The 23,415-nt window shown below is 25.5% G+C and overlaps 6 protein-coding genes across 11 annotated transcripts in view; 2 read left to right on the top strand and 4 right to left on the bottom strand.

The window, feature by feature from the left end:
- Positions 1-358: 358 nt before the first annotated feature.
- Positions 359-2,529, bottom strand: LOC105366561 (uncharacterized). The gene is made up of 2 exons (XM_011505052.1): positions 2,512-2,529; positions 359-976 (listed from the first exon to the last, which is right to left on the bottom strand). Exons 1-2 carry the CDS (start codon positions 2,527-2,529, stop codon positions 359-361), a joined length of 636 nt encoding a protein of 211 aa, XP_011503354.1.
- Positions 2,530-6,155: 3,626 nt separating this feature from the next.
- Positions 6,156-10,673, bottom strand: Bulli (regulator of MON1-CCZ1 complex protein bulli). The gene is made up of 9 exons (XM_011505016.1): positions 10,524-10,673; positions 10,091-10,396; positions 9,450-9,624; positions 9,204-9,366; positions 8,667-8,772; positions 8,334-8,487; positions 8,178-8,241; positions 7,462-7,851; positions 6,156-6,679 (listed from the first exon to the last, which is right to left on the bottom strand). Exons 1-9 carry the CDS (start codon positions 10,659-10,661, stop codon positions 6,190-6,192), a joined length of 1,986 nt encoding a protein of 661 aa, XP_011503318.1. The 5' UTR covers positions 10,662-10,673; the 3' UTR covers positions 6,156-6,189.
- Positions 10,674-14,471: 3,798 nt separating this feature from the next.
- On the top strand, positions 14,472-16,588 carry O-fut2 (O-fucosyltransferase 2; the record flags this gene model as incomplete). Its single annotated transcript, XM_011505015.1, has 8 exons — positions 14,472-14,566; positions 14,623-14,759; positions 14,878-15,003; positions 15,145-15,412; positions 15,488-15,680; positions 15,915-16,092; positions 16,153-16,282; positions 16,354-16,588. Coding segments are annotated over 8 exons (1,281 nt in total), but the record flags the coding sequence as incomplete, so codon positions are not given.
- On the bottom strand, positions 16,515-17,877 carry Pldn (biogenesis of lysosomal organelles complex 1 subunit pallidin). Its single transcript, XM_011505051.1, has 6 exons — positions 17,853-17,877; positions 17,320-17,427; positions 17,138-17,245; positions 16,983-17,070; positions 16,815-16,901; positions 16,515-16,538 (listed from the first exon to the last, which is right to left on the bottom strand). The coding sequence occupies exons 2-6, from the start codon at positions 17,376-17,378 to the stop codon at positions 16,515-16,517; spliced, it is 366 nt and encodes a 121-aa protein (XP_011503353.1). The 5' UTR covers positions 17,379-17,427; positions 17,853-17,877.
- Positions 17,598-18,828, bottom strand: PolZ2 (DNA polymerase zeta subunit 2). Its single transcript, XM_011505014.1, has 3 exons — positions 18,754-18,828; positions 17,950-18,247; positions 17,598-17,883 (listed from the first exon to the last, which is right to left on the bottom strand). Exons 1-3 carry the CDS (start codon positions 18,764-18,766, stop codon positions 17,598-17,600), a joined length of 597 nt encoding a protein of 198 aa, XP_011503316.1. The 5' UTR covers positions 18,767-18,828.
- Positions 18,829-22,734: 3,906 nt separating this feature from the next.
- LOC105366531 (ubiquitin carboxyl-terminal hydrolase 48) overlaps positions 22,735-23,415 on the top strand; it is a 67,772-nt gene continuing 67,091 nt past the window's right edge. For 3 of the 6 annotated variants that reach the window (XM_011505009.1, XM_011505010.1, XM_011505011.1), the window contains exons 1-2: positions 22,735-22,903; positions 23,268-23,413. In XM_011505009.1, coding sequence (XP_011503311.1) covers positions 23,274-23,413 — 140 coding nt within the window. In that variant the 5' untranslated portion in view covers positions 22,735-22,903; positions 23,268-23,273. The remainder of the gene's footprint in view (positions 22,904-23,267; positions 23,414-23,415) is intronic. The other 3 variants (XM_011505005.1, XM_011505007.1, XM_011505008.1) reach the window with 1 other exon arrangement.

Here is a 23,415-nt window from a genome sequence, read left to right as displayed (position 1 = left end):
TCGGATTGTCTGCACCGCCAAAGATGTCATCCACGTATCTTCCGTATTTGATAGGGGTTACAGCAAGTGGATAGTTGTCTCCTTCGTCCTGTATGAGTTGAAGGAGTGTTCGTACAGGTAGAAATGTGGCCGCTCTGGTCCCATATGTGACAGTGGTTAATTGATAAATGACCTCGTTGCCCAGTTCGTCTATCCACAGGATTCGCTGTAGATCCCAGTCGTCTTGGTGGACCAATATCTGTCGGTACATCTTTGTGATGTCTGTCGAGAATAAGTACCTGTGTTTGCAGATCCAAATTAATACATCTACTATATCTGGATTTAGGTTTGCGCCGGTGTGCATTATGTCATTCAATGATCATCCAGTTGAGGATGGGCTTGATCCGTTGAAGACGACTCTTAGCTTAGTCGTAGAACTGTCCGGTTTTAGTACGCCATGGTGCGGCAGATAGTACGCCCTCTTGTTCGAATGGTAGTTTGCTGGTAGTCTTCGCATATGATTCATGTTCTCGTATTCTGTCATGAATTGAACATATAGCGTGCGATAATTGTGGTCCCTTGTGAATCGTTTTTGTAGGCGTACCAGGCATTGATGGGCCACGTAGTATGAGTCGCCAAGTGTTTCAGGGGATTCTGAGAGGGGGAGTTTGACCTTGTACCTTCCAGTGCTTACTCGTGCTTGGTTTGCTGTGTAATACTGTTCACGCTGCTGTTGATCTGGATTGAGTTGACCGCTTGGTTCCCTTGGTATTTCTTCTATTATCCAAAATCGTAATAGTAGGTTTTGCAGGCTATCTTCCAGCTCTTCCGTGGTTATAGTCAGTGATGTGGCAGTGCAAGTGCAGTTACCAGCTGGTCCAATGACCACCCAGCCGAATATTGACAATTGTGCTATAGGTAGGTGTGGTGAGGACTTGATGTTGGGTTTCGTTACTTGTCGTAACGATATTGTATTAAGAGATACTGTGACGTCACTCTTTTTGGCAATGATGCGGTTATCTTGATATGCTGCTTACTTGTTTCGTGTGTTGGTGATCCGTAAGAACGTGTGTAACAGCGTAGCTTACGTGTGTTGGAGTCGATCTCAGTTGAATTGATGGCACGCAAGAACGTGTGTAATAGCGTAGCTTACGTGTCTTCGAAACTCTTTGTGTGTGTTGGATATAAATTCTATGTACGTGGAGTTAACTTGTAGAATGGCGATTCGATCTTGATGACTGCTTGATTGAACTAGTAAGAGGACGAGAGCATCAAGCGCGTCTCCTTAAATATTATTGTACAGGCTTGCGATTCCAGTGAATTCTAGATTGCTCTTGTTATGCCGGTGACGTCACTAGAATCTAGCCTTGGAGAGTTCGTCGGCCCTTGTTAGTCGGAATTGTAATGTAAAATTGACTAATTGAGTATTGGAGTTTCCCGACTTCGGAGAATCGTGTTTACGACTTGGCGCGCAATATTTTGACCTAAGCAGGTGTCTTTACCTCTCCCACTTTGTTTACGGCGTAAATGCTGCAATCCGTAACACATACGTTTTTATATTAAATACTACATTCCGCAACTCATATTCTTAAGCTTTCAAGTACACTTTTTGTAATTTCCTAATTTAATAAATGAGTGTGACCATTTAAATATAAACAATTTTCAATTAGATTAATTTCATTCAATGTTTACCAATTAATTAATATATTTAGCATTTATTTTCAATCTTAAAATATACTAGTAATGTACTTCTATTAAATATAAATTATTATTTAAAAGAAGTGTGACTTATAATATAATTGGTAAATTGATCTGTATAAGTTATTTAATAATAATATAAATTAAAAATGATCAACGATTTATTATAAATACAGTAAAATAATTCATATATATAAAAAACATATTTAATTTCCATATCTAAAGCAATATTAAAATAAGAACTTGTATTTATAAACTTACTATTCAAATTTTATTATTTAAGCTCATATTTATAACAAATGTTATGTTACTATTATATAATAATTGTTTTTTAATTTTAATTTACTCTGGGTTGTGTAATACTTATATATATCAAATATAAATTTTTTTAGAAATTTATAATAGAGAAGAAAATATCTAGTCTTTTAAAAACAATTTTTAAATATATAATAAATATATTATTTAATACAATAAGCAGTATGATTTTAGAAGTAATTATCTCTTATATTCTTGAATAAAGTAATGAATTAAAATAATGATTTTCAACATGATTTATGTTGAATGACTTTCTGTGAATTTAATCGAAGGGGAACCAAACATTGAAAACACGTACACGCGTCGAAGGAGCGCAGTTAGTTGAGTGAATCAAGAAGAGTCGTACTGACTAGATTTCCCTTTCATATCTGGACGAGGCCCTACGTTTTCATCAATAAGAAGCGGTACGATTTCAACAATTCTCACTACCAACAGTGAATCGCAATTACATATTTATAATTTAAACTCAAAATAAATGTCACGAAAACCAATTGTGTTGATACTAAATTGAAGCATTACCCTCTCACTCATGCCCATTTGCCACCAGTCAAATGGTGGGTATGGTCTGGTAGTGGTTGAAACTCTGAATATTTTAAACAACCCACAGCTCTTAAAAAATTAAAAATAAATAAATTATAAAAAACACTGTATATCAGAATACAAGACAAAATATTTTAAGTAAAAAAATAGTGACATAGATAATATATATTTATATATATATAATATACATAAATATATAATTTAATTTCAAACTTGATCTAAACATTTTGATCGGAATTTATTTGAAATTTTCATTTATTCATATCCAATTAGCTCAATATCAAGAATATTTCACTAATACAGTGAATAAAATCAATAAAAATGGCGTAAATATATTTTTTTTTATTGATCATGTGTTTAAATCTATAATAATCAAGAATTGTTAGTGTACGTATTATTAATAAACACATATTATCCCACAGGCAATTATGTATAAAAAACTATACATAAACTTCATCAAACACAATTGTAAATATTCTGAAATACTCTTACACTGCTTTTTTATATAAATATTTGTCTAGGATCAGACTAAAGGCTTCCCTGAGATGATGAAGGGAGGCTTGTTGGCAAGTGGAATGGACAATGCAATAATTCAATACTGCCTTTGTATGAGTTGGTTTTCCTTTTACTGAATATAATGATATAAATAATCAGTGGTCTATTGAGGTGAGATTGAATGAATGATACAATGAATAGGTGTGAGTTTCTTCAAGTAGTATGAGTGATAATAATCTTGTAAGTGTATTCTTGATGTTGCGCGTAATTATCCTACTGGAGATGCGCTGATGAAGGGTAATAATGCCGTGAAGAGTGTAACGGTTTGAAAGGGGAGTGTTGACGTCGCCGATTGCCGCTACCGGTAAGCTGGAGAGGCCTGAGTGGGGCGCTGATGCATGACGTCACTGTTGAGGAGAATTGATGCCGCCATGGTGGCGTTGATGTGTGACGTCACTAATGAAGGGCAATGATGATGCCGTGGTCTAGGTATTGCTGCTTACTTAACTCACAGAGCCGTGTATTAGTGATTCGTAAGAAGGTGTGTGTAATAGCGTAGCTTACGTGTGGAGTCGATCTCAGTGTATTGATGGCACGTAAGAACGTGTGTAATACTGTAGCTTACGTGTAGAGTCAATCTCAGTGCATTGATGTCACGTAAGAACGTGTGTAATAGCTTGACTTACGTGTAGTGAGGTCGATCTGTGTGCTGGTAGTAAACTGAATGTGTATACCTTACGTGTTAGTTGGAGACAATCTGTGTGTATTCGAGGTGATTTCTGTGTAAGTGGTGTTAACTTGTAGGATGGCGATCCGATCTTGATGACTGTTTGATTAAACTAGTAAGAGGATGAGAGCGTCAAGTGCAGCTCCTTAAATATTCTCGTACCGACTTGCTGCGCCGATAGCGCATTGGTGGCTGTTGCTATGCCGATATTTGTCGTGACGTCAACAGGGTATAGCCTTGTAGGGTTCATTTGTTATTACTTTTCGGAATTATAGTCGTATATTCGAGTTTTTACGTTAGAAGCATTCTTCGAGTCCGTTAGCCATTTGTTTACAAAACAAATGTTCGTGCGCTCATACCTCTCCCACTTTTATTCCGCTTAAAAATGCTGCAATCCGTAACAATATTAATAGAGTAAATAAAAAAATTTGATATTATTTATTATATATTATATCATAAAATTGTACACGTTAATTTTTATATACAAATATATATGAAGTATAATAAAAGTAGTTCATAAAAACTTCATTAATTCATTAATTCATATTGAAAAGATAATAAATAGTAAAACCAAAGTATAAACCTATGAATATATTTCTTAGAACATATATTTATCTAAATTAACATATTTATCTAAACAGCATCATAAATATATTTTTATAGTTTATTTATAATAATTAAATAGAATTTTTTATTATTTAAAAAACAATTGTATCATTAAAGTTAAGTAATACAAAATTTATTGTAATACTAAATGTATATTATTAAAAGACTTTATTCGAGAATGTAGAAACTCCCAGCTCATTAGACATCTGGGAAACTCGAGATAAGAATTCCGTAAAAAAAGCGAACTCTCGACTACTCGAGGAATAAACATTCAAACGCGCCTCAGATGAATTAAATCTAAACAATTCAGCAAAACGTCGAATATCAAAAGAAAATACAATTCATAAATACATCTGGCAAGAACAAAGGTCCACGTGTCCAGCAAAAAGTCGTCATAAAACTAATGCTACGAGACATTTGACACGGCATCGCTACAAAGCATCTATCAACGACAAGTCATAATATTTCTGGCATAATCAAGTCATAAAAATATAAGCAAAAACCACCTCGTCTTACATCCGAAAAAGGGATATTAAAGGCAACACTGCACGCATACGCTGTTGTCAAACCCAGCTACATATAGCTCGGATAGTGAAGCGAGAACGTGCCAAGAAGTCCCCCTCTCATGGTGGGAATGCAAGTAAGAAGCGCTCTGATTGGAGCCGCCAATAATAAAGGATCAACTCGATTGGAGACGCCCAAAAAGAGGCGCTCTGATTGAAAACGCCAAGAAGCAGGAAATTCATAAGGACCACGTGGTGGCCGAGAATGCCTTCAAGAAAGACACCTGCAAGGCGCACGAGAGTCGCTTTTCACGAAAGAAGCCGGCAAAGCTTCTTCTCCAAGGGAACGCCAAATAACAAGGATGTAGACATACACAGTAAAGTCCGATCAAGAAGCAAAGCCTAGTCATATCCAACTCATAACAAGTGCAAGATAAGTGCAAATCAAATCATACACTCGCAGCAGTGCAAGACAAGGAAAAAGGAACAAGTAAACAGTACGCAGCAATATCTGCAGACTAAGATCACTTCATCTTAGTCACCAAAAGCGCACCTGCAGAGCCTTCAACGTAAGCAATAAGACAATACCAAGGTAAATTCAAGCTACTGCCACGTGCCACTGCACAAGGCAGCACGGGGGTTTACGACCTTGTTCTACGTGTATAACACCACCACCACGCGCATTACATATAGAGGACCAGAAGGCTACGCCCTTCTACCTGTATATGCAACCCACATACAAAACTCATGAAACGAGGTATTCAAGCATAAACTAAAAATCATTATAATACAACTAATGCAATTATCGCAATAAACTAAAACAAATACCAAATCTATTTATTATTGAATACATGCACTATCCTGTCCACTTGCCCGCAATCCTCCCTTCCACCATCTGGGAGTTTACACGTAACTGTAGATATTTAGCCCTCCTAGCCTGGTACTCTATTTTTAGACAGACTTAAATAGTATTTATAATTTAAACAAATAAATTATTCAATAATTAAACTTTATTATACAAATATATACATAAATATGAATGCATTGATAACATTCCATTAATAAACTTACTATTTATACAATAAGAAATGAACTTAAATTTTTAAACAATTTTTAACATAGGCAATACCATTATTTGAAAGATAACAGTTTTAATGAATACTTGTAGTTTTGTATAAATAGTGGAAAAGTATTTTACATAGTTCATGTTGTTTTGCAGAATTTAATAATTATAAATATATACTTAATTTTAACGTATTTGTATATATAAAAATGTTCATAATTAATTTATATCAAAGGTATTTCTGAATTTATATTAAACTTGCATCAGGTGTTTGTTCTAAATAATTTCTTAAAGTGCTGCACATAAGGTTGACATCTCTCGCTTTTAGCAAAACCAGTCGTATTGTGTAGCTTCAAGTTTCGTTGTTCAAAAAATTTATAAACAGAATAAAATAAAATACAATCATTTGTCACTTTTGCAGCTTCAAGAAACTTCCGCGCGCATACATCGTCACTTTTGTGAATACTTCGAATATAACGTAAAGCAGGTAAAATATGCCCTTTTGATAGGAGAACTTCAATAATTTCTTCATGTGCGATATTCAGACGTTTCAGCATATCAAGAGCTAGTTGATGAGCTGCTGGATATAAATTTTCCAATGAAAGAAGTAGACAAGCAAGAGGTTTTGAATCGGAAACAACATGATATTGAAGCAATTGATGTAGTTGATAATATGCTTTCTTATGAACTAATGTTGTTATTACAAGCTCATAAATATAATGTTGCACTGGAATCCCGTGCTCTGATAAAGATCTAAAAATATTAATAAATAAGTTAAAAAATAAATATGAAGTATCTATAAACCTCTACTAAAGTTAAAGAAAATTTTCATTACAATTTTTGTTAAAAATATCAGTTCGAAGTGACTGTATAATTATTTTATTATTTCTAATATTACAATTGTTCAGCAATTTTGCTACCTAACATTTAATGAAATATCAACATAAACATTCATACACATATATATTTTTTCAAATATTTAAAAAGTAATAATTTAATAAGTATTACAAAAATCTTAATGTAAACTGTTTCTTTGTAGATCGATTTTAAAAATTTTTTAATATAAATTGTATAATGAAAGTATTTAAAAAAAATGACTTAAAAAAAAGACAAACTCGCGTCCTTTCTTGAGTCGTATTATTACAAAATACAAGATTATTGTGTTTTTAATTATGGGAGTGAAATTAAATTCTGTGATATTTAAAATGAAAGAACATTTTATCCTCGGCATTTTTCAACAACTAATTCTTATTTACATCATGAGGTGCGATTTTTATGATTCATTGTCTCTGTATAATTTCCAGATAAAAAATACATATTTAACAACAGTATTACTACATATTTTACTATTTTATTTTCAGTATTAAATAGACACTGCAATATGTATTTTTATAATACAATAATACAAAAATACACTTGTTCTTACTCATTCATGCATAAACACAAAATGAAATTTCATAAATATTATTTTAATTTTATTAAACTTATATCCAATATTAATAAACACATTAAATATTTAATATAAATAATCATACCTGATATACTCAAGAAGGATCCAGATAATCATTTTTGAATCAATTTTATCCTCAGAAAATTTGGAAAGAATGTGACTATATATATCACTTTGATCAATAAATATTTTGTATTTAAAACTATTAGATACAAAGTGAACTATTTTTGTATTATTTTGCAATGGGGTACCCATTATACTCTGGATTTCATTTTCTAAATGATTTCTATACACTGAATTTAATCGTTCAAAAATTATAGGTATATCAACTAATGTTGTAGGCATTTGCATTATAAGATCCATTATAAATTGAATTAAAATTTGCTTCGAATTTTTTCGATGCATTAAAAATTGAACTAATTGAACTTTATTAGTAATGAGTTTTGCTAATTTATCCAACTGCAATTCGATATACCTAAGTTAAAAATTATTCTAAGTTTAATTTTAAATAATTTACAAAATAAAAACAGTAATAATAGCAATAAAAAAGTATACTTTTAATTATATTAAATAACTTATTTGGTAGTTTTTTAAAAACCTTTGTTCAATTTAATTCTTTTATGTAGTGTTATAATTGTTATTTTTTAATTTAGAAAATCAAAAATTCATTTTCAATTATTAAACCATTAACAATTTGAATCATTAAAAATAAGTTTATAAATATTAAATAATGTTAGAAGTTCAAATTTACTATTGCTCAATCAAATACATATATTTATCACTTTATTGTTATGAACGTACCACAGGCAACCTAATTTAGCATCAATCACAATATTTGGTTGAAAAACGACCCAATTAGGTGAGTCTAATTTGTATTAAGAAGTATATTTATTTGAAAACAGTTGAATTAATTCAAAATAAGTATTTATTAAATACAATACTTTATAAAAAGGATACATAGTTGATACGATTGATTGACATATTCTGATATATTGAGACCAGGAACTCTTAAACTATATGGTTTAATTGATTTTGGTGGAGCAACACTAGTATGATGAATTACAGTTCCATCACTTACACCAGGTAACATAACATCAAATACCATTGATGTCTATATTAAGAAATTAAGTTATTTTATATATCAGTTTTTAAATTATACGTATTTTCTTAAATATTCATTGAATAATTATTTCATAATAATAAATTGATAATACCACTTTACAACTATTATTTTAATAAATAATCTTTCTTTAAATGTAAATATTGTTATATTAAGATATTAATACTTACTTTCGAAGCTTGATGGTGAACAATTATGAGATTATCTACAACATTAATTGCAAATCGACCATTCATGTCAAGTTTAATTATATGACTTTTTTTAACAGTCATCATTCTAAAATAGTTGATTTATTAAATAATAAAAATACTTAAATGCTCATTGATTTTTGTTTTATTATTAAGTATAGTTATGAGGTAAAATATAATTATTAATTATAATAATTTTAAAATAAATAGTGGCACATCATATATATTAATATGCTAATAATTACTAAATAAAATGAAGAAATTTAAATGACAAAAAAATGATTATAAAAAGCCAAACATTGATCCAAGATTCTTTGTTTTTGTAATCAATTTTTCCATACAGAAGTTAAATTATTGTAACTGAATTATTTAATAATTTAAGCTAATATTGAATTATAATTAAAATTATTTTATAATTAGAAAATAAGACTAGATACTTATATTTATGATAATATGTGCCAATGCAGAAAATTATTTAATAATATTTAATTTTACTATAAAATACAATAATAAACTAACTTGTGAATTGTGTATATATAAAGGAATGTTAAACCAACAGAACGAATACTATCACTGGGCTGATGGCGAACTACTATTATGCAAGGTATTCCATATAAAACAGCAAGTGCTACATCTCTTTCTGAAACTGCAAGCTTTCCTGGTTTTGTTGTAATTGTCTCTACTATAAACACATCCTTTTAATTATTTCACAAAAAAATTAAGAAAAATGCTTAACTATAAGAAAAACAAACTTAAAAAATTTACTTTCAAACTTTGTAATTTTATGTAGATTTCCAGGAGTAACATATAATGCTTGCATTTGATTTCCCATATGTCCAGAAGAAAGTAACATCAAAAAACTTTGAGGGCAAAATATAAACCAATGGACAGCTATATTTAAAGATTTCAGTGATTTAACAAATCGCTTATCTGGAATAATCTAAAAAGAGAATTAAAATTTTAAAAAATACTAATTTGATTACAATTTAATAAATGCTGTTATTACTTTTATAACATACATTTTCTAATTTAATATTATAATTTAATCATTTATTTTATATTTTTTAAACCAGTGTTTTCTTTCTATATTTTCATTAAAAATTAAAATATGTTTAACAATGTTCTTTAAATCTTAAACAAAATTAAATTGTACTTAACAGTTTAATTTTTGCATTAATAATATTTTTGAGTCAATTAGATAATTATGATTTTAATATTATGATTTTTAAATAATAAACATTATAAATATGATAAATTCTAATAAAAATAAGTCAATGTATATGGAGTTGTAAAATTTAATATATTTAAATTGAATGTTACATTTATTCAATTTAAAAGATGAAAACAAAATATTTTAGAATTTATGAATTTATATTTTTATATAAATAAATAAAATTATACGTTACTTGAAAATGTTCAACACCATGATCAGTGACAAATAAAATTTCATTAGCATGTGTCCAAACAAACCCAAGGATAGTGGCATTTTTTCCTTTACATGATTGAGAATATTGAATACTATCTAATGCATTAACTGAACTATAATTTATAAATTCAACAGATGTTACACTACGTTGAATTGCAAGAATATTCATATCAGGAGAAAATTTAATAGAAATTACTGGACCCTTGTCATCCATTCTAAAGTTAATATTATCTTCCAGACCCTTAACAATTACGCCTGTAACACCTCCAGATCTAATAGCAAATACCTACAAATTATTTTCAAGAATAAAAAAATATACAAATATTAAATATTGATGAAACAATTTTAAATTATTATTACAGATAAATAAAACCATGTAACTAATAAATACAAAATAAATAATATAAACATACTTGTTGTTTAAAATCATCAAAAAAAACATCTGTGATATCATTCACAGGTTCAAATTTTACAGGATCTGAAGATAATTTTAAGTAATACTCATCATTTATATTTGTTTCCACTATGTCTGTTTTGGTTAAAGTTGACATTTTAATCTCATCTATCTATTGATAAAAATTACAATAAATTAAAACAAAATACTTTAATAATAATTTTAATACTTTTAATCATAAATTTTAATAAATAAAAATGTGCATGATATTAGCTTACTTCTGAAGATAATTAATTTATTTTAAAAATTGAAAATTTATTATTAAAGAGTTACTTCTAATGTATATTAAAATAAAAATCAGTTAATATAAATATTAATATTATAAAAATCTCACATTCCTTTTTGACTGTAAGGATACTGTATTATTTCACATATTCCACAAATACATATTATAAGTAAGAAAATGTAATGTTTCTATTCTATAATAATATTATTATTAATAAATAAATTCAAGTCTAAATAACATATTAAAGAACAATTAAAATATATTATTGATAAAATAGTTTAAAATAAACTTGACTAATCATATATATGAAAGAGAAATTAAATTTTTTCAAATATCAATAACTTTAATTGATATTATAATTAATATTATTACTAATAATGAATAAATAAATTAAACAAAGGAAATAACTTATTCTTTTAAATAAATTTTAGTTAAAAAACGTTAATTAATTTGTGGGATAATTATGTAAAATCAGTATTTAAAATATACTTTATTTATATGAAAAATCAATAGTCAGTTTCATCACTAATACATATTATAAATGCAACTTAATAGTTTGTTTACATAAAATAAAAATTTTTATTTTTAAATGTTAATATTACTGTAATTTATAAAATTATATTGAATCTTTTATTTTTTAATTTTATTTTTATTTTGTACTTAACTAACATTTTTTAATAATTATTAAATCTTATATTTTTTATTTTGAATATGACGTGAATTATTTAAGCAACAGAAATCATCACCATTGATTATTCTTTATTAAAATTTCGCCATACTAATAGTTACAATAAAATAAATTTTAATAAAAATTTATAATAAAAATTCACCACGATAAGTTCTTGCTGTTAAGAAATACTTTAATTTCTTAAAAATTATATTCTTAAGAAATATATATACAAACTTGAAACTAAAAGTTACGTCACAGTAGGAAATTATATTAATATTTAAGAATAATATTTAGGAATTATAAGATTCTTAGAATAAAATTAATTAAACGGGAGAATTTTTAATAATAGAACAAAGATATCGATGTATTTATTTGACTCAAAAAATCTTAAAAAACTGTGAAAGCTTTATGAAAGTATGATATTTGGAATTTAATTCAACTTAAACAAACTATAGATAATCATTTTAACCTTTGAATTTATATATTTATCTAATATTTCATCATAATAATATTTAATATATTCTTTTTTATCAATATCTATTTTATATTAACATTACTTTTCTTAGGCATTCTTAACGATCTTTAAAAATTGTAATATATTAATTTTATTTTTTCAAAAAGAATATATGAAATACTATATTAAATATGAAAAAAACTAAATATAAAATTTTATACTTAATTCCATTATATATAAAATTATACTTTACCCCAAAAAATCTAATGAAATTATACCGTTTATTTTTATAAAAACGTTGTGAAAATATACTGGGCACACGTAGAATAAAATCGATCAAAATATGTTCAATTTTTTTGGTAGTTTATTTGATATTACATCTACTAGTACTTGTTATTCATTTTAATTCTATTACTATTAATTTTGTGAAACAACCTAAATTGAAATAATTACTACAATAAATTTATAATATGAAGTAAAGTTTAATTTATTTGTACATAAAATGTTCACTTCAAACAAATTTTTTAATTTAAGTACTGTAGTTATATAGTACTTTAGTTATTTAGTTATATATATATTAATAAGAGAGAATGATTAATGAAAGAACGTATATAAGAATATATATATATATATATATATATATATATATATTTATCTATTTATATGAATAAATAGTAAATTAATGAGTAGGATCTTGGGAAATAAGTACAAAGTCTAATTATGTATATTATTATGCTGCTAAGAATTAAGTAAAATTTAAATGATTTAAATAATTGTAAGAAACGTTGGACCGAATAAGGTAAATAACAATTTGCGATCAGTTAATCATTTTGTAAAACGAAACTACCAGTAAGAACACATGCATTAAAAATTTATGTATAAATTTATTTGATGAAATAGTGGTGAAGTATTACCATTCTTTAAGATAAACGAACAAAGAAAAGATTCAACATAATATTTTGTTTAATTTAAGAAAAAGGTGTTTCTTTTTTATTATAAATTATAAATATGTGTATTTTGGAAAAATTGTTTTGTCGAATAGAATAAAACATAAATAAAATTACAAATTACATTGTTCTATTTTATATTCTATGATTTTGAAATTTTCTGGGATCAGACTAAAAACCTGCTTTAGATGTTGAGTGGAGGTGTTGCTGGCAAGTGAAGGGACAGTGCAATTATTCAAGACTACTTTTAATTGTTTATCGTTGTTTCTTTTATTAAAAAAATATAATAATATATAATTAATTATGAAGTATATAAAATGATATAATAGATTAAATATAAAGTTTTCTTTATTGTTACGTATTATGAATGTATTTCCTCATTTGTTGTATAATTAGTAAATGCTACCTTAACATACATTAAATTGTTGACATATGTGTTATGGTTTAGTGCCACGCCTATGATACGTCGGTCTTATCTATAATATCTTTCAATAGTGGTATGGTTGATATTGTGCCTTTATTACGTCGGTCTTGTGTATGAGTTGCTTCAATATATTTTATGTTTCACTATTGTTTTATAGTCACTAATACGTTATTAATAATTTTAGAATAAATGTCACTATTTCTTTCGTAGATTATTACTTAATTGATTATTAATTATATATTATTAAACTGTGGTTTCTGTAGATGTGGTCGAAAATATATAGTGCGTTTTATAATTATTGTGTAATAGTTAATAAACTGAGACAAACTGAACTGCTGCCCTTAAATATTATCGCACTATTTCTCAAACGCTGATGTTTGTTACCGTGACGATTTTGGTCGTGACGTCAACAGGGCATAGCCTAGAACGCTCGTTGCTAGTATTTTATTTAAATAACTGAATCACGCATTCATACCTCTCCCACTTTCAACTTTCAAGTTTTTAATCCGTAACAGAAATGTTCAATTTCTTAATTATGATCGATCATTTTTGTATCTGTACTTTCTTATTATTCCGCAAATTAAATTATAAAATTCTAACGAGTTGATTAAATATCGAAAAATAGATCTTATATTTCTGTACATTCTAGTATTTTTAAACATATAGCACAAAATTAATGTTTTGTAATTAATCAATCATAGTATAAATATTTATTATAAATTATATAGATTAGAATAGTCAAATAGTAAAGTACTGCATTTAGATAAAAGCAAAATAATTTAAATAAATTGTCTTTAGTATAAAAAGTAATACGCATGCGTCCTAAATTTTTTGTAATTGGTTTCATTTATAAAATTAAATTTATAATAAATTCAACATTTTTAGATAATCTAACTGTCTACAAAATTTTAAGTATTTTTTTATTAATTTATAACATAAATTAAATTACTTTGTGAGTAATTTTCAGTCTTCAATAAACAAAATCAATATCAATTTTTGTAATTGCTATGTTAAATTTATCGACGTAAAAGTTTTGCTTAAATTCAAGCAGAACATCATCTATATTATTACATAATTCATTTCTTGTAATTTGATCGATATCTAATACAATATAATATAATATTTATAAGTGCTAATAAATATGTTTATTAAATTTGTAACTTATATTTTGATTATATATTTTTTTATTATAAAATCGATCGCCAATGACATATTATATTGTCAAAAAGAAAAGATAAATGAAAAGTGTACAAGCCGCCAATCTTATCTTTCAAATAAACGGTTAGTTATATTTATTTTTTAGTATTACTAGTAATAAAATTTTATTTTGCATTTAGATATTTTCTTTATGATGTTAACCCACCTGAAGGATTTAACTTGAGAAGAGATGTTTATATTCGAGTTGCAACATTTTTAAAACAACTTATAAAAGATGATAAAATATTTCAATGGAATGTAGTATTGCCTCCATGGGGTAAATGAAATATTACTTGTAATTTTAAAGAATTAAAATTATAAATTATTTTGTTACTATTGTATCTATTTAAGTAAACTACAAATACATTTATATTTATAAAATATTAAATTTACAGGAAATTTATATCATTGGCAAAGTGTAGACCTAGGATCTCAACAACAAATACCATGGCAAACATTTTTTGATATGGAGAGTTTGAAAAAGTATTTACCAGTAATAGAATTATTTGAATTTATTAAAGGTATACTTAAAGATAAATTATAATATATAATGTCTTACTGGTAAATTAAAAATGGATTTTGATAAATATATTTTTAATATTTTTAATTTTTCAAAATGAATACCTACATAATATTTTTTATAACTTAATATTTATATTTAGAAATTCCATCAGAAAATGAAGAAACCATAATTGATGTTTTATATTTTTTAAAAAATGATGAAGAGATGTTTAGAATTGGTAATTTTGAAGATAAGAATATTTTTAGTGATTGTTTGAACACCACAATTCCTTATAAAAAAAATAGTTATAAACAATATACTGGTTCTTTTTGGGGTTATACAAATGTAACTGCAAGAGAAGTTAAATGTATAACTTTTCATGGAACTACAATTAATTTAAAAAAAAATCTACAACCATTATTATATAGGTAATAGTTTTTTAACACCATTATCTTTCTTAATTACTTAAAAATTACTATTTATTTTTTCAATTTATAATATAGAAGTATTATGTTTGATCATATGGAAATTCCATTACATTATAATTATGGTTCTGTAGATTATTGGAATGCAAGACGTAGTATGCGATACAACACAGAATTACATCAAATTAGTAATGACTTTAGATTAAAATATTTAAATTCTAATGATATGGATGACAGAACAATAAAACTAAAAGACTGGAGATTAGATAAGGTATATTGAAAATATAAAGCATATAAAGTAATAAATAATTTTACATTATTTAATTTTGTTAAACTTATTATTTTTCATTCTATTCGTAGTAGTTTTTGGAAATTTATTCAATATAGAATTTTTATGTAAAGTACATGTTTTATTAGTTTTAATAAACATATGAATAAGAATAAGCTAAAAATTGATTAATCATTTTTGTAATTTTTATTATGTTGTATTGTAATATTTAAATAGAAAAAGAGAAATGCAATTGGTGGTCCATATTTATCTATTCATCTGAGAAGACAAGATTTTTTGATTGGTCATGCAGCATCATCACCAACTATTGAATATGCAGCTTTTCAAATAAAAGCATTTTTAAAATTATTAGATTTAAAAATTGTTTATATAGCAACTGATACAAATAACCAAGGTTAAAAGTATTTTTAATTTGATATAAAGAATAATGTTGAATAATATTGTTTTATTTTAGAATACATTGATCTGAAGGAAAAGCTTAAAGATTATTCTGTATTTCGTTATATTCCAACCCAATTTGTGAAAAATAAATTTAAAGATGGAGGGATTGCCATTATTGATCAAATAATATGTTCACATGCAAGGTACTGTAATAGTTATACAATATAAACTAATATTTCATTATATATTTTTCTTTTTTATTTATTTTTTATAGATATTTTGTAGGTACACATGAATCAACCTTTTCATTTCGAATTCAGGAAGATAGAGAAATCCTTGGTTTTCCTACTAATACAACATTCAATGTGTTATGTGGTAATGAAATAAAATGCTCAATTGGAAATAAATGGGAAATTATCTGGGGTTAAATTGTACTTAAATTTTATTAAATACATTACACTTAAAGAAACAGGTGTAAAATGTAACAATATAATATTCACAATATAGACAATTTTGTATGTAACTATTATATTATTATTATTTTATTATCTATAAATTTTATTATAAACTGATTTAAATATTTTATTAATGTATTATGTATTTTATTTCAAAAATTGAAGACCTCTTCATTTTTCATTTTTGCTGTTTTTTTTGTTGAAATTGAAAGGTTTTTTTCTAAAAAAAATCATACTTAATATTAATAAAATTTAATATATATATGCTACTATTACTTACTTTAAGTTTCAATGTTTTTTTATGAATTACTAAGATTTCTTTTTTAATATTTAGTAATTTTTTTTTATAGGTTTCCATTGTTGAAAACTATATTATTATAATAAATAATTTGAATTACAAATATAATATAAGCTTAAATAAAATAAATATCTACAATTGCTAACAAACCAAATTATTCAGTTCTATATCTTCTTGTATGTCACATAATTTTTTATTTTCTGATTGCATTTGAGTAATGCATATAACTTGTTTCGATCTGCAGATAAAATCAGACTTATTTTTAATATTTATAAATTATAATTTATAACATCTTGAAATCTTACATTAAACCTGCAAGTTCATTTTTAGTGTTTTCAAAAGGCTTTTGGTAAATAGATAATAATCCATTTGTAAGTTTTTTTGATATATTCGAAAAATCTAATACTGGTTCACTGGAAAATTAATCTTTTTAAAATAATATAAGGAAATAATACGCTCCATTATTACATTTAATAAAATTAATAACCTAATATTTGATTTATTGGACAGTACTGTTGCTATAGTAGTTTCTTCTGTGTTTGTCATAATTTTAAAATGATTCAAATCACTGTTTAATCGCTGAACATGATTTATCCTTAATATTAATAATAATTATCTATACAAAGTTAATTTAATTGCTTATAATAAATAATAGTAATAAATAATATATTTTATATAAACATAATATTTATATTAATATTATACATATATAAATATTGTAAAAATATCGATTATACATAGAATGGAATATCATTCTTTTTAATTTTAATTTTCAATAACAACTAATTGTAACTCAAAACAGTCTACTTTAAAATTATTTATTGGTAATAATAGACCACTTTCCATTTTTTTAAAGTCATAGTCAATTGTCCATGGGAAGTTATAAGATTTTGAATTTTCTGCTATAACTAAATGTGTTATACAATTTGTAATAATATTAATATAAAATGAAGAATTTATTGGAAGTGGTTTTAAACAGATTTCTAACATTGATAAATTTAAACATAAATTTTTTAATACCTCTTCTGGCCTTTTAAAACATGGATCTGTTCTAAAATAAAAAGAGATTTTTAATTTAAAAATTCATTATAATTAATATGTTTTATAATCAACTTACTTTGATGGACTGATTTCTAATTGATTAAAATAAAAAACAAATTTTTCTATTGGTATATTCAATTCATTTACATATAACAAATTTATTGAATTTAAATGGTTTTTGTTTTCTTGAACTAGTTCTTTTACACATATTAATGTATTTTTAATATAATTATTTAATTCAGGATGTTGAGAAATATATACATATATTCCATAAATTTGTATCTTTATATAGGCTTCTTTGGGATATAAGTTTCTATAATACAAAATATTGTGTATAGCTATTTCTAAAAACTCCAATAAAATATCTGTATCAACTAATAATAAAAAAAACTATTAAAACTAAATGAAAAGATTTAAAACATAAATTTTTGGTTATTTTTTTTTATAATTTCATTTACAATTCTGAATTTTTCCAATACTCTCAATACTTGAATTTATTTAAATTAAAAATGTTTTGATTTTATTTATCATAAAAACATCATTTTTGATAAATTTCTCATATAAATATAATTTATATTAATTATATTTATTCATTTATCAATTTAATTATTATAATATTATTTGATAAAAAAACTTTATTTGTTATGTAATTTTAATAGAAAATGTAAAAATTAAGTTAGTTGAATAAAAGTTTATAATAATTGATCAGAGAATTAATTAATTCTTTATTAATAAAATTAAGACTCAAACATAGTATAGTCAAAAATAATATAATTTTTTTTGTATACATTGTATATAAGAAATTAATTATTGTCTGAAACAATGTAATCGTAATACTAAAAAAAATTATTTAATTTCTATTAGAGTGTAAAATAATTACATGCATATCTCATGCTTATTCCCTATTCCACGTATATAATCCTCTTCTATTTATCTTTCTTTCCTTTCTGAAAATTGATGAATAAAGATATACAGAAAATAAAAATGATTATTATAGTAATATTTAAGTATTAAATTGACATACCTGCGTGTGGTTCTTTCATTATCAATTTAGTATAATTACGAGTAAGGCTATGTAACCGATATTTCTTCAGATACAAAAAAGTAATGGACTGTTTTAGTAGTAGATATTCTACGCTTATCGATTTGAGAACGATATGAGACGAAAAATAACCATTTAATAATAATTACTTTGCTGCTGATTCTTTCTTATTTTCCAAATTTACAGTTCATTGAACGTAACTAAATTCTTAAATTCATATTATTTATTTCTGTTCAACCTACTTGTGTAGATCGTTTTGTTTCATGACTTTAAAGCAGGTCACGTTGCCAAATCTATAGTACAAGCTAAGTACGTGTTTTTATATGTAACACGGTTTATTATATGAAATACACATGTAATTTATTCAATACATTTTACAAAAAACTAATTTCTCAAACAACAAATTTCTCTAAAAATACATATATATAAAATTAAAGAAATTATTATTTCATTATAAAGTAATAAAATTGCAAATTATAGATTGATTTGGTTCTAAGTATCAATGAGCATTTAAAGTTTTATTATATATTATGTAGTCATTTTGTAATGTATTTTGAGATTGTTACATTATAGTAATTCACTATATTCCTAATTTTATATTTATATCGAAGAAGTAAATTATTTTTTAAACAATTTAGTAAAGTTCGTGTAAAGTGAGGTATGGAATAATTATAATTTCAAATCAATTATTACGTAAAATTTGTCATAAAATATATTATATTATATAGATACAGACAAATAAGCAAATCAGAGATATAAAAGTTTTCAAAAGATGTTTTCAATTTTTTTAAACTTTCCTTTTTTATCATATGATAATTCAGTTATATAAGTTTTTGCTCATATGGTGTATGCAAATAATAAAATTAATGGTTAAATATTAATCCACTTGTCAAAGTCGAGACATTTTATCATTGTTTTTCAGTTATTGATAGTCTTTCTTCTATTCTGTTAAAATCGCAGATGATATACCGTAGCTTCCATATTTCAAACCTAAATATTATTTACAATGAAATATTTTCTATAATTCTTTAAGCATTTGTAATACTATGATGAATTTCTATTATCAATGGTACTTACGAAATGAGCGAATTATAAAATGAAATTATAAATTATGGAAAAATTTACTTTCTTTAATTTTTACATCGTGATCTTTAGAAAGATTAATATTTTTTATAAAAGTTAATACAATTTTTAGTTTTTATTTTAAAGTATTTATGAATTTAATAGAATAATGTTTATTATATTTGTTAATCAAGTTTGTTCATTCTGTTTAAACTAAAATAAATATTTTTTAATATAATTCCCAAGTAATTATATTATTTATAAAAAATTTTCTTGAATAAAAAATTATATTCGATTGCTATTATAATTTTTTTGTATCGATGGTTTCATTACACCTATATTATTAGACGGCATATTTTTATTTAAATAAACGTTTTAGAATTAATTAATTGAATACATTATTTAATGATAATACATAATTTAATTAATTATTCTAATAATGAAATAATACATTGTTTGGAATTTCAGCCACCAGAATGATCGAAGAGCAAGGTGGATGGATTAGATCGTACCGCCGGTTTAATGGAGTGGGGGGGGGGATGCATCAATTCAGTGCAAACACAATTGGTTTGGTGTCCTTTATTTAGGGTTTTGTTACATAGGTTGTTGCTGTTACCGATCGTTGTGAGAATTGTTGAGCTCGTCGAGATTTAACAGTTGACTACAAATGTATTGAACATAAATAGAGAATGTTCGGGTGTGCGTGGTCTTAGTATGCTGTCGGCGTCCTTTAATGTACTGTAGTGGGAGTATCGGCGCTCTCTTCAGCGGTCTGACCATAATCAAGTTGCAGAGGCCTGACCGATAGTCCCAATATACTGTATTAGCGAGAGCTACCCGTCAGTATTGGCGCTCTCTTCAGCAGTCTGATAATAATGAAGTTGCAGATGCCTGACCCATAGTGCCGGTGTGGTGTACTATAGCGGGAGCTACCAGACAGTATCGGCGCCCGCTTTCTCGATCTGATAAAAATCAAGTTACACAGGCCTGACCAATAGTGTCGGTACTGAGCCGCAATAATAATGTAATACAATTAGTTTACTGGAGATGCTAGTCTACGTCGTCGCCCTCAAAGCGGTCTGACTATAGTCCCGTTGCGGAGCACGCACCGAGAGATGGCCAGCAATAGATAATAAATAATGTAAATAAATTAATATACCTTACACGGATTTCTGTACACAGACGTGTAGAACTTTAACTGCTATGATTTGTACTAATTTCACTTAACTTACTCAACAAGATTAATTTACTTCGTCGTCCGTTGCTCTTTATATACGATTGCGTACATTTAGCGTTTGTAATTCTTGGAAATCCTGTCAATTTCTCAGAAAGCAAAGCTTAAATTCCATCGAGAATTTTCGTAGCGAATACTTCAAATATTATGCATTAATAATAAATATAAATGTAATAGAATCATATTAAATAAAACAATAAATTTTTTATTAATTTCAATAACGTAGGATCCAGGGTGTATTGTATCCGTAATTTAAACGTACAAGGCAATGAATACTCTCAGTGCTGAATTCAGTATATTTTATACACGGTATAAATTTAAATCGCAGATTATGCACGAATCACGATGTATAAATTATGAACATTAAATTATACATTATAGGGTAAACAAATGTTGGAAGAATTATAACGATTATAATATATATATTTCAGGTGACTGCTACATCATATACATATAATAATAATACAAGTTCATTATAGCTTGTAGTATAATGTAGTAATGCTAATAGTAAATAATAATCCACTGCAATATATAAAATTTTATCTACATACAACATAGTTGAATAGAAACATAGATTTTGAGAACAATATTAAGTTTTATAAGTTTTTATTTTAATTGAATAAAGTAAAATAGATGTTAAATATAGTGAAGTAGAATAAAGTAATAAACAATAAATAAAGTAGTATAATTAAAGTACAGTAAAATAGTAAATCAAGTATAGGTCTACATTTAGGTATTACGTGCTTGGTATCTGTATAAATATAAATATTGATTTTTTTAAATTAAAAATTAAAATTTTTACGCAATTTCAAACTTAAAATTAATTTTAAGATAATTAACAAACTTTAATAATAGCAGCTCTAAATATAAATTAAATACTTACACTAATATAGATATAAAAATGAAATTAAGTTAAATTTATTATTTGAGTAAGTTAAATGAAGAGTCAATATTACAAAATTAATGAATGTATCCATAAAGTCTTAAATAAGCAGTAACAAAATTTCTACATGCTTGCGTCTTGAAAATTTGTTATAAATAGTTATTTATTTATAGTTTTAAAATGTTACTGATTTTATTTTTTTTTCGCAGCTATGCTATTATTAATTCTATTTGATATCAAATATTCGCGGTCTTATTATTTTAATATGGCGTGTAAGCATCTGTGCCTGTATTTGTTAAATTTAAAGTTTATTAAAAATTTTTAATTGCTAATATACCTAGTTTTGTATGCCCGTTTCCATCTATTTTATATTATATAGTATGCTCTTGTATAAAATTTTTAAATGTAATTAATGTTACGATAGTAGAAATAGTAGAATTGATTATACAACGTATAGAATCCCAAAAACCATTGGAATATAGTCCTCTTTTTTAGTTTACAATTTTAAATATATTTTAGTAATCAAACGTAAAAAAACAACAAAATATATATAAACATTAGGTTTAATATACAAAATGTAGGCAAATGCCAACGTTTAAATGTGATTATAACTCTATCTCCATTAGTAATATAAACTGCTCTTTGTGTATATATCAGATTTTGTGGCTCCCGCTTTTCTTGAAAATTCTTTCATCTCTTTCAGAACATTTTATCAGGAACATTGTCTGTATACGGTGTCGTTTTGACTACATTTAATATTAGCGATTTCTAAGTACTGAAATTCGTTTTAGCAGTACATTGCTAAGATTGTTAGTAATTTTTGAAAGAGATTTTTTAAGTGAACCATTATAAGATTTATGTTTTTCCATTTTATTTATCTCTTAATATGGTTACTATAGGAAAAGTTAATTTTTATATCATTTACGAAGCTAAACAGATGTAAATTAACTGTAATCATTTATTTTTGTTTACAACAAATTGTCGATAATCTATAGTTTGTCAAATGTTTATAAAAAAATGTGATTATTATTAAAGTATTATTAATATAAATAACGAAACTAGTATTTTTTATTTTTATATTTTTATGAAAATGATTTCAATTTTTGCATATTACCTTTGAAAAACGTATTTTATAAATTATATATCTTTTATTTTTATACGTATTATTTTTAGTTTAAAATGCCTTATGATAAAAAAGCAGATTTGGAAAAACAAGCTTGGGCTTGGATACTAAATACCACTCCAGATGAAATTATTAAAAGTCATCTTGAATATGCCTATCGAATAGGATCTGTTATTAAGAAGTGTAAAAATTGCAAGT

The sequence above is a fragment of the Ceratosolen solmsi genome, unplaced genomic scaffold (genome assembly GCF_000503995.2).
Source record: "Ceratosolen solmsi marchali unplaced genomic scaffold, CerSol_1.0 scaffold49, whole genome shotgun sequence".
Lineage (NCBI taxonomy): Eukaryota > Metazoa > Arthropoda > Insecta > Hymenoptera > Agaonidae > Ceratosolen > Ceratosolen solmsi.
This window is presented reverse-complemented; position numbering and strand designations above follow the sequence as displayed.

Excerpts from the sequence above, each read along its gene's own strand:
- Bulli (XM_011505016.1), bottom strand. The coding sequence starts at position 10,661 with ATGTCAACTTTAACCAAAACAGACATAGTGGAAACAAATATAAATGAT. Across the intron at positions 10,397-10,523 it reads TTGATGATTTTAAACAACAA|GTATTTGCTATTAGATCTGG; the intron begins GTATGTTTATAT and ends AATAATTTGTAG. Across the intron at positions 6,680-7,461 it reads ATCCTTCTTGAGTATATCAG|ATCTTTATCAGAGCACGGGA; the intron begins GTATGATTATTT and ends TAATATTTTTAG.
- Pldn (XM_011505051.1), bottom strand. The coding sequence starts at position 17,378 with ATGACAAACACAGAAGAAACTACTATAGCAACAGTACTGTCCAATAAA. Across the intron at positions 17,246-17,319 it reads TCCAATAAATCAAATATTAG|TGAACCAGTATTAGATTTTT; the intron begins GTTATTAATTTT and ends TTAATTTTCCAG. Across the intron at positions 16,902-16,982 it reads ATATAGAACTGAATAATTTG|TTTTCAACAATGGAAACCTA; the intron begins GTTTGTTAGCAA and ends ATAATAATATAG.
- PolZ2 (XM_011505014.1), bottom strand. Across the intron at positions 17,884-17,949 it reads TTAGAAATCAGTCCATCAAA|AACAGATCCATGTTTTAAAA; the intron begins GTAAGTTGATTA and ends TTTTTATTTTAG.